General features: G+C 38.7%; 1 protein-coding gene across 1 annotated transcript; it reads right to left on the bottom strand.

The window, feature by feature from the left end:
• Positions 1-1,682: 1,682 nt before the first annotated feature.
• On the bottom strand, positions 1,683-9,570 carry LOC118556367 (excitatory amino acid transporter 1-like). The gene is made up of 10 exons (XM_036134091.1): positions 9,260-9,570; positions 9,000-9,137; positions 6,685-6,892; positions 6,562-6,604; positions 6,404-6,473; positions 5,838-6,003; positions 4,846-5,079; positions 4,573-4,767; positions 3,079-3,213; positions 1,683-2,865 (listed from the first exon to the last, which is right to left on the bottom strand). Exons 1-10 carry the CDS (start codon positions 9,486-9,488, stop codon positions 2,763-2,765), a joined length of 1,521 nt encoding a protein of 506 aa, XP_035989984.1. The 5' UTR covers positions 9,489-9,570; the 3' UTR covers positions 1,683-2,762.
• Between the last annotated feature and the right edge of the window lie 1,865 nt (positions 9,571-11,435).

Raw genomic sequence — 11,435 nt, 5'->3', positions numbered from 1 at the left:
AAGCCTTGTTACCATAACGACAATCATCCGCTAGGGGTGTCTAAGGCTCAGACCGGGTCTCGTCTGTTTTAAAAGCGTTTTACAATTTACGTAGTAAATAGTGTGCCACTTAATATGTTTAACAATGATTTTTTTGTTATTATTGTTGATATAAATCAACAATGATACGTTCCTCATTCATTTTACCGCGTCAATATTTGTATAACACCTGTTTGTAAATAAATCCATCTTTAAAGGTACTCCTTTCTATTTTTAAGGAAACAAATGGCTATCCTAATATAGGTAGTTATTGTAATAAAACAATTAATTAAATATTTTTTGTGTAAAGTCATTGAAAGTATATTTTAGTTATACACAAATGTAAACCAAACTTAATGTTACTTTCATGAGGAAATAAATTCATATAAGTTCATTTCCCGGACAAACTTGCCATACACTGTATGGCGGAAGCGGCGACCTTTGTCTTAGTCTTTATGGTTTTGACTGTCCAATGAGGCCAATGGAGACTGCGCCTATTTTCGTCACAGTAATTAATTACCCAGAACACCTTTTTACATATTCTGTTGCTATAATAAAAGTCCCCCACTAGAGGATGCCAAATTCATCATAAAAAGATTGATCCAGTTTTACATGTGCGTTTGCCATACCGAAAACTGAGCACAAGAAGGTATCAATATCACGTAAACATATTAAAGTTCGAGTCAGCTCAGCAAATTGTTGGACACCTCCACTATTCGTCCACTAACCCATTAGAACTGGCCTAAGAAGCCAAAAATGAAATGGCTGGTTATTGAAATAACAAGCTTTGAAAATGCACGACTGAGAGAATGCATGCTCACTGTGAGACTTATTTCTCAGGAGAGAAATCTGAGAAAAATGAAAAGACTACTCTGGTCTCGATGTGTGCTCATTTATATCATAAAGGAGATCCCGTCTTAAATTTTGCTTTGCTATGGGTTTGAACGTTGGTCTGAGAAAACTTCACAACATACCACTCCATGCAATATAAGAGATCACAACCTCAATGGCCTGCAAACCCTTTGCACTATTTTTTTTCTTACTCATCATGACTGGAGTGGAAAAAAACTACTGTTCTTTTTTTCCCTATTTTTTTTTTTAATAAAGGAACAATCTAAAAAAAAGTGTGACTGACCTTAGATGGTTAAACAAGGAAAGAATTTGAAACAAGTTCAGGTATTTTTTGTATTTAAAATGTACACAATATATCTTAAGATAAATGGGAATCTAAAAAAAAATGAGTCTAGTGGATAACAACATCAACATTATAGTGAAGCCATTGGATGGGTCTCAAAATCAACTTTGTTTAACCTCAAAAATCAAAGCCAAAGTCATTTCTAAGCAGTTGATGCAACAATGGAAGACGAGTAAATTTACTGCATCAAATGCAGTTAGACTTTAGAACAAACCTATGAGAAATGTTACGTTGGGGGAAAAATACTGTTACTTTAAATGAGGAACTGTGTTACCATGCCTACACATAGCCTTTGATAAGATTCCCCTAATGTCACTCACAACACGTTTGAGCCATACCCTATTAAATGATACATTATAACAGATACAATCTTACTTTTTAATTCAATATTGATTTATACATGTTGTCTCATTGTGATCCAATATTTTATTTACAGGACAAGAACTGTTTTGAAATCATATATCGAGTTGGCGACAGTGCGTTTGGAGTAGTTACATGACGTGCCCATCTCTGGCCCGTACTAGGAGAACGCCACAAGGATTCATGTTAACGATCTCCTGCTGGTGTGTCGGGATTTAGAAATTATAACATATGTAGACGATTACATTTGTATGGGCAAGGTAAGTTTATCACAAACGATGAACAAAGTTTATGTTTAGCTTAAATCATTATGTCTCACACTGAACATTTTGAAGACAGCTGCAACGGGTTTTTTTTTTTTTTTTCACAAGGAAGTACAATCAAATAATTGCTTACACTCCCGACCAGCATTACTGGTATCTGGGCGGTATTTACCAGCAGCCAGCCAACTGAAAATATGGTTCAAGCAACACTTGGAAACATCCGCCACACTAAGATGCCATTAGTGTGCAGGCAGCAATGGTATTTATGAAAGAGCACAAACAGATGGGTTGCCCCGCGTGTGATGAAGGGTATTAAAAAAGAAGAGACCCAGTGAGGCCTCCAGTGCTAACACGACTCTGTGTTATCACTGTCTTGTGTCATAAACTTGGCGGACGAAAACCAAAACAACACAAACTGAGGAACCACTAATTCCAGTTCGGCCACGGAACCAGTTTGGTGGGAGAAGCAACACCTTTACAGCATGATCAGGATCTTCTGTAGCTTCCAGGCTAGGAGCTCTATTTTACGTAAAAGAAGTCAGTTAATGTTTTTTTCTAAAGCTTTCCCAATGACTGTCTAGAAGACATGTCCTTGTAAGTGGAGACTACGGGACATGCCCAAAACTGGCTGGTGGATTTATAACTTTTGGCCTGAGAAACCCTTAAGAATCTGTTGAGTCCTAGGGAAAAAAAAAATCTCTGGGTTTCTCCATTGAGTTTCCCTGCCATAAACCGCCAGAAGCTTAAAGAAACAAAAAAGACCCTTTCAAAAGATTTCTGTCAATACAATTTTCTATCAATGACTTCTTTATCTTATTATTTCAGCCTAAATGCTTATATTCTGTCAGGCAACTCGTCGGGTGCATTTGTCCCATTGTGATACAGGTGGTCTTGGAGGGCGGCTTTTCTTCCAACATCTGGTCTGTTCATGCAGGACTGGATGTGCGTAGTTCATGTCTGGACAGATGCTGCACCACGGCGACGCCAATACAGTCGCCGAGTACATTGGTGGCAGTTCTGATACGATCCCTATCGACAGAAACACAGTAAGATCTGAGGTGAGAAACAGTTCTCCATGCAGCTCATGGCCTTGAATTTTCTAGTGTTTAGCCTATTTTTTGTAACATGCATATATTGTTAAACGAAATGTTTTGTAATTGTGAAAGTAATAATGTAACTACATTCGTTTCGACTTCTATTTTCAAGCCAACCTATTGGAGTAACACAAGCTGGTGTACTTACAGAATCCAGTCAACCATAAGGAGCAGGGAAATGTCCTCTGTGGGCAGCCCCGTTGAGCCCAACACTATCAACATGGATACCATGCCAGCCTGAGGGATACCAGCTGCACCAGTGCTCGCTGCTGTGACAATCAAACTGGACAAAATACAAAGAAGTCGCTTTAATAATGACTGGATAGCATGTATCAAAACCAATTTCATTCACTCAGGGCTTTAATGTTCTTTACGACAGGCCGAAACAGCAAACTTAAATAAGGCAAAGTAGCATTGTCTTTAAAAAATGTCCATTCACTATGAAAACAGACATTTTCTTAAACCTCGCTGTTGTTTGAATGAATAATGATCTTTACAGCAGCATAGAAGAGCATGATGAAGAGGAAGTCACTGGAGACAAAAGCTGAAGGTCGTGCAGAGTCTCGAGCTGTCGACTTTAATGTCATTAATGAATTTGGAGATTCTGAAGATAAAGCCAAGAGATTTAGAGCTGAAGCAGACACTGGATATGTCGTTTTAGCTGCAGGGTGTTTCCACTCTTAAAGAGCTGATGTTGTCGGACCTGGAGACAGTGTGGGCGGTGCTGTGAACCTTCATTGGCAGGTTCACCCAGCCTGCTAAAATCTGGAGCTGCTCGCCCTCTGGGTCCGTTGTGTGACCAGACCCCACTATCATGAGTTTGGGCGGCTGAGGACCAAAACGCAAAGAAAAGGAAGGCGGGAAAACTGTATGGGACGAAACCAAGAAGTAGATATCACAAGTGGCAAATAAAAGGAAAAGCAATAGGAGCACAGTAAAACTGACCAGTAAAATGTTCTTGAAATTAATGTATTTTACCTTTCCTTTCCTTATCTGTCAATGGAATGAGTATTTCAACCTCTAAGATAAGGTAATTAGATATACTGCATCTGAAATAAGATGATGGAGATTTGTTCCCATGTTTTAAGTGCAAAGATCTTGTTCCATTGGCAGATAAGATTATTTACCTGCTTAAATTAAGGACAAAAACAGGTGAGCTGTTATGAAGAATGAAGGTGGAGTGAACCGGAGATAGGCTGGGGAATGACGCTAAAGAAATACATGGAAAACAGACCAATTAAATACAAATGTGAACTAAGAAAACAGAGCTTAATGTCATAAACCCAGGAAAAACCTTTGTAATGAATAATGGGCAAAGTCTTTCAGTCTAGATGTGCAAAGCTGATAAAGTCATGTCAGAAAAAAACCTGCTGCTGTAATTGGAGCAAAAAAAGGTGATCCTACCAATTTTTTAGTCAAGGGGCTTTAATATAAATGTTTGTCATGACTTCTTCTATAATTTTTTTTAAAAGTCAGAAAACCATTTATCTATTTATACAGGACACTACCTTGTGTTAGTCTACCACATGAAATCTCAACAAATTCACTGACTTTTGTGGTCGTTTTGTGACAAAACGCGAGACGGTTCAGATGAGGGGGATTTTTCCAGGCACCGAAGGTCAATAAATTCCCTTAAAAGTACCTGAGGACAATGATTTGTCCAAGGTTGAAGTCCATGTCATTGACCTGGGCGATGAATAAAGCAGCCACTGCTTCATAGAGGGCAGCACCGTCCATGTTCATTGTGGCCCCTATAGGCAGCATGAAGCGCGTCACCTGTGTGTGCATCTTGTGATTTTCCTCCATGCAATGGAGAGTGACCGGCAAGGTTGCAGAACTGTTGAAAAGCACACAAGTTATGCTTTTAAAGTCATTCATTCTTTTTTTTTTATTGTTTACAGTGTTCATTATTAACCTGGATGAAGTCCCAAAAGCTGTGCTGAGAGCCTGGAGGATGCCTGCGTAAAACCTGAAGGGATTCCTTCTTGTGACTGTAAAATAGATCAGCGGCAGCGTGAAGCAGCCGTGGATGATCAACCCAGCGATCACAGTCAAAGTGTACATGGCCACGTCACGACCGATGTCTGCTGCGTTGGTCATTTTTACAACCTGCCCCGCCAGCAGGAAGATGATTCCCACTGGTGAATACCTGAATGAGACATGTGGTTCAAATACAGATGCAATAACTTCTCCAAACACCAGATGGAGCCACAGAGATGAGCTCAGACGGGGGTTAAGGGTAAATACCACTGAGCTATATAATACACTGGAGTGCTGATTTTGCCGAAAAACTGAAGTCACTGGCCGCCATCTTGCTACTCCCTACTCTCACGGAATCCCATATGATTTGGTTGCAACAACAAGCAGTTTTCTGGCTGAGTGAAAACGTTTCACAGGTAATTCTACAGTCAGTGGATGTACTAACACTATCAACTACTAGGAAATTAGGTGCTGAAATATTTTACATGTTATTCATATTTAATATATATATGTATGTGTATATGTATATATGTATATATATGTATACACATATGTAAATATATGTTTTTGTATATTATTTATATATTTATAAATGTTAAACATATATATTTAAATGAATAAAATGCAAAATATTTCAGCACATGACTTTCTCAGTACTTGATATTTTTAGAACATAACATAAAAGTATATGGCATTTGACATTTTAAAAGTCTTAAGCCCCCCTGAACATGACAAAATCCTCGTTATTCGATGCTGTAGCGCACATATTCCCCAGTTACTGGGGGGAAATAGGGAGTACCAATATGGCGGCTGGTGGCTTCAAAGCGACTGGTTCAAACAGACGGCGATTAGCACTCCAGTGTATAATATAGCTCAGTGGTAAATACTAACAGTGAAAAAGGTTCATTAATAGTTTTTCCTTCTTACCAGATGGCTACATTAACAAGAAGCATAATTGCTTTATTTAGACAGATGAATAAATCTCTTAGAGGTTTTGCCTCTGTGCCCATGCTCCCCAGGATGAGGCCAAAGGCGAGGGAGAACACCAACAGACCCACAATGTTGATGCCGTCTGAGGTTCCTGCCATTGGTGCTGAACAGAAGATAAAAAAAAGAGAGATAAAAAAAAATGCAACCAGGAATTAATAATACATATGACAACAATAATAAGAGCAGTAATAAGGGTTGTACGGCAGGATAAAAACCATGCTCAGTATGAGGGATTGCAGCAAAGCCATGTACAATGCAGACGACTCTCCCTGTGGCTCTACGGTTCCCCAGGAGTGAATGCTGCTTGTCGGGACTTTGATGCAATCAACTGGTTTCCTTATATAGGACATTTTTGACCAATCTGTATAATCTGACCCAATCTGTATAATATGATTGAACTTGACTTTGTAAAGTGCCTTGAGATGACATGTTTCATGATTTGGCGCTATATAAATAAAAATAAATTGAATAATAATCCCAGAGCTGTAACAAAAAAGACTCACTGTTCGCAGACACATTAGTGGCTCCTGCAGGATTTCCTGAGGAATTACTGCCGGGATAAACTGTTAAATACTAAATAAAGGGTTTAGAAGCAAAATATTAGTATCGGGCAATAGATTATGTGTAAAAGAAACATCAGCAGCAGCTTCTCTGATCTTACTTTTCTGAAACAAGCTTCCACTAGATTTGAAGGGAACAGGTTTCTGTAAAATGCAAAATGTTAGTGCCATTCTTTATAAAATATACAGAGAGGCAAAATAAGGAGGTGCCCTCTCACACAGACCTGATTAGATCCAGGAAAGCATCCACGCTCTGCACAGCCTCCGTTTTCCCAGAGGAGGACCCCGAGTCATGCTGGGATGACTTTCCTGGCTGGATGAGAAGCGCCAGGAAAATGCCAGTGAACGCAGCGATGACAGTGGTTAGCAGGTAATAGGTGAAGGTCCGAAGCCCGATTTTCCCAAAGTCTTTTCTCTCAACGTTTGACATGCCTGAGAATTTAAGAAGCGGTCGTGAAATGTGGGAAAGTAATGTCATATTTAGATGTTTAAGCTTGGCTGGCTCCTAGGAAGGTTTAGCACTATTGAATTTGTGGATTTGTTGTGATTTTTGTGAAAATATTGATCGCTACAACAGCAAACAATGTGTTTCAGTATTTTACAAGCCAGCACTTGCACAGAGTGTAAAATATTAGCAAAAGCTTTCCAACTAGTACTTATTTAACAAATGTTATTTAGCATGCTTTTGTTTTTTATATCTTTAATAGACCTCGGCTTTGAACAGTATCTGTAGCATATGCTGTATCTGTTAGCCACCTTCCTGAGATATTACCCACATTTTTATGCTTCTTTTCCCCAGTATGAAACAGCATTGTTTCTACAGCATATAAACCTGTATTCATGTAAAATAATTCACTAATATAGCATATATCATGCATACCAACCTGTACAACTACTTAATCCCCTTCACTCTTAACCTTTTATAACTACCAATGATGAAAAAGGGAAAGTTGAAGAGTGGGATACTGTGCACTATGCAGATGTATTAATATTTGTATGTATTTAAAACAGGTAAACATTTTACACAAATAGCCAGAGTGCCCTTTTGAACTATTCAAACTCCTTACATGTTTTCATATCGTGTCCCATTGCAACCATAAATGTATTTTGCTTGATTGTAGTGGGATTTTGTAGAGCAAGGAATATTATGCATACAAAATATTGTTTTAGAATCAGCTTTTGCTGCTATTACAGCAGCCCTGCGGAGCCACAGATTCAAAATTTGATTTATGTCTAAGCTTGGACTTGGCCATTCTGACACAAGATTATTAACATAACAAACAAAAAAAACCTCTTGTAGCCACGGCTGTATATTTAGGGCTGTTGTCCTGCTGGGAGGTGATCCTCCAACCCCGTCTGACGTGTGTCACAACCTCTAACAGGTTTTATTCCTGAATTGTCCTGTATTTAGCTCCATCTGTCTTCCCATCATCTCTGACCAACATCCTTGTTGCTGATGAAGAAAACATGCCCACAGTATGAAGCTGCCACCAACATGTTTTATCACGGTGATGTGCAGCGCTTATGTTCGCAACTCACTTCAGTTTCAACTAGTTTTTTTTTTCCAAATATACAATAATTTTGACCCCTTTCTGACTCCATAGTGTCAGAGCAGTTGGCGCTGACTGGAAATGCTCTGCATTCTTCATTTTATTTTTGGCCTATAACATTATCATTATTCTTCCACTTCATAACCACGCATTACTTTTATAGGTAGAGCACATGAAACACCTCACAGAGTGTGCCTGCATAATGTGACAAGATAAAATCTAATGGAGTATTAATACTTTTCTAAGTCACTGTAGCTCTGGAGGAAATAATGCTTAAAATCTGAATAACTGCTATGCTTTTTCTTCTTCTGCTGCTTATTATTATTAATACTACTACTACTACTACTACTACTACTACTACTACTACTAATAATAATAATAATAATAATAATAATAATAATAATAATAATAATACATTTAATTTATATTGCACTTTACATTTCAAAGAGATGTCAAAGAGCTACAGACCAGAGGGCTAAAAACAACACCCAGAATGACACAGAAACTAAAACAGCATTATCAGGCACTATTCACAGAAATAAAATCCTAATAAAGTATCTAAGTCTTTTTTTAAAAAAAAAAAAAGAATGCCTTTTTTAAAGACCTCCACACTTTGTGGGGGCTCTCAGGGGCATCTGCCTGGAAGGCCCTGCCTCCCATATAGAGGAGAGTTTGGTCCTGGGTTGGTAAAATCAGTATGAGGAGGAGGAGCAGAGGAGGAGCAGAGGAGGAGCAGAGGAGGAGCAGAGGAGGAGCAGAGGAGGAGCAGAGGTTTCGTGAGGCGGTGTGTGTGGGGTGAGTAACTCGCTGAGGTAGGCTGGGGCAGTTCCATGTATGTTAACTATTACATTCTCACCATAAGAGAAGCTTGTTAAATGTTTGTCTGCAGAGTTGCTGAAGCCGTATTTTTGCAAAAGGTATTAAAATGTGGCTTTATTAGTCAAGCCATGTTTTTATACACAAACCAGGAGCTGAGACGTCGATCTTACCCGCTATCACACTTGAAACGATCAGCGGGAGCACCATCATCTGCAGGATTCTCAGCAGCAGCTCTCCAGGAAAAGTTAAATATTTGATTTCTCTCTCAGTCATGTTAACGTGTCGCAGAGCAAAGCCAAGTCCAATCCCTTCAGGGACACAGACACAAATCGCCAGTTAAGGTTTTCCAACGAAGAAAACGTTTAAGGCAGCCAACGCAAGAGAAAAAGGACACATGAAAGATCCCCCAGAGAGACTGAAGACTTCTTACCTACTGCAACGGCAGCCATTGTTAGAATCACAAAGGCGTTCCTCTTGAGAAAAATCCAAATGTTAAATTCATTCCCAGTTGAACCTACTTCACTTAAAGGCTGAGAACATGTGGGGCTTTTCTGGTTTTCTTCAGGCTCAGCAACCTGAACCGCCTCTACCTCAGACATGTCCTCAGACCTCGGAAGCCTCAACATCTGCACCATCGCAGACATGTGGAGAACTTTCATGCTAAACTTTTTCGCCTCGTACTTGAATTAGCCTAAAAGCTGAAATATACTGTGACTAGCAACTCAAAAGTTTTCATCTAAGTTTACAAATCCTTCGCAAAAGCTGAAAAGTCTTACCAGCTGAAGTTAAACAATCCTCTAGAAAAAAAGCCTTGTCTGATTGGAGGAGGTATGGTGGCAAAAGCAGAGATCAGAGGAAAGAGGACTCAGCTTGACTTGTGTGTCTTATATTGAGTAAAAAGTAGCAGACTCGGCCAATTTTTACTGTTACAGGCTGAGAACAAGAAGTTCCTGCCACTGAGGTAATGGGTGAGAGATTTATATGTGGGGAGGAGAGTCACACTCACAGATAACAGCAGTTTAAAACACAACATCATCGTATAATTGCAGTTCAAGTTAAAAAAAAAAAGGCAATAATGAAAACAGAAATATACACACAAATGGATTTGACCTGAGACGGTGACATTAGAGATTGCACATACTGTAGGTATTTTGTTATTCTGTTATTTACAAGACTGTAATGTTCACCTGCACTCCTGACTGTTACTATTGTAACAACCGTTTACATGCATCTTGCACTACTCACCATGACTGAATATTGATTTGCACTGCTGACTGTTTATTCCCAATTGTTTACATTTACATTTGCATACCGTACTTTAACTGTAATATGCAATTACCTTCCACTGCACTTTAATATAAATAGCTTCTGTCCAAACTTTATTTTATACATTTTATAGAAATAGCTACCTGTATATCATGCTCACAATTCTGCCTATAGTAATAGCCATCTGTACATATATTCATAGTACATGTAAACTCTGTTATAATAACAACCATCTGTATATTATGCTATTGCACATATCTGTAAAACTCTATTCATAGTAGTATCCACCTGTATATTATATTCGGTGCATATCCAGCTGTAAATTTAGTTCACAATACCAGTTATCTATATATTATACTCATAGGACAAATCTATCGGTAAAATTCTGTTTATAATAGTATCCATCTAATCTATAGTTTTGAGCTAGTGCCAGGGGAATTAACAGCTCAAGGGGTATGGATGTTTTAGTAAGGCACTTCAGAGTGTGAAATGACAAGTTTACCCATAGTCTATCCTGTTTTTGCTTCTTCCGGCGAATTTTTAACATGCTGAGGTAAAGTTTCTCTTATTTATTTGTCCTTTTAATGTCATTTTTACAAATAGCACAAAAATACTAGAGCAATTTACGGATTTTCCAGCAAATGTATCGTGTTTGCCTCGGTGACCACCCACATTCAATGTGTTTAAAAGAAAGAGCAAACACAAAATCAGTCCAAAAGTCCAGAGGAGACTGCTTCATTAGTGCATACGAGTACAGTGAAAATCACACATGACACGTGGACATAGTTTGGGATTTACATCTTCATTATTTATTTTTAACCAGACCAGATGAGAGCCTGCTGGACGCCTCCATAACATTTGAAGGGATTCTACCTGTTATAAAGAGAGACATCATAAAGATAGAGGACATGCAATGCCCAATGCTTGACAGAAGATGGCGCCACAGAGATATCTTGAAGCCCATGGGCCCAGTACTGTATGTTTCCAGCATATCAGTTTGCTCATAAACGCCTTCTGTGATATGCCAGAGAAAACAAGGATTAAATATTATACCACACAAATTTCCAAAAAGTCTGGGCATACAACAGCTGAGTCAGGACATCAATAGATTTATATTAGCCTAAGTTCACACCAAATAACTGCATTAACAGGAACATAAATAGTTATATTCTAACAGCTGATTTAATCCCTAAGAAGTTTCCCCTCTGTCCAAAGGCTGCCCAGGATGAGGCCAAAGGCAACAGAGAACACCAAAAGAGCCCAAACATTGGTGCCATCTTAGTTTCCTGCAACGAGGGAAAACAGTTTAAGTCTGGTTAAAATAGTGCGCATAGAGAATG

This window comes from Fundulus heteroclitus, unplaced genomic scaffold (genome assembly GCF_011125445.2).
Source record: "Fundulus heteroclitus isolate FHET01 unplaced genomic scaffold, MU-UCD_Fhet_4.1 scaffold_738, whole genome shotgun sequence".
In the NCBI taxonomy this organism is placed as follows: domain Eukaryota; kingdom Metazoa; phylum Chordata; class Actinopteri; order Cyprinodontiformes; family Fundulidae; genus Fundulus; species Fundulus heteroclitus.
Note: the sequence above shows the minus strand (reverse complement) of the source record. Positions and strands in the feature narration are given on the sequence as shown.

Bases quoted from the DNA above. Each gene is read 5' to 3' on its own strand.
- LOC118556367 (XM_036134091.1), bottom strand. From the start codon at position 9,488: ATGAAAGTTCTCCACATGTCTGCGATGGTGCAGATGTTGAGGCTTCCG. The intron at 6,605-6,684 runs GTCTGTGTGAGA...TGCATTTTACAG, and splicing joins GCTTTCCTGGATCTAATCAG to AAACCTGTTCCCTTCAAATC. The intron at 6,474-6,561 runs GTAAGATCAGAG...CCCTTTATTTAG, and splicing joins TGGAAGCTTGTTTCAGAAAA to TATTTAACAGTTTATCCCGG.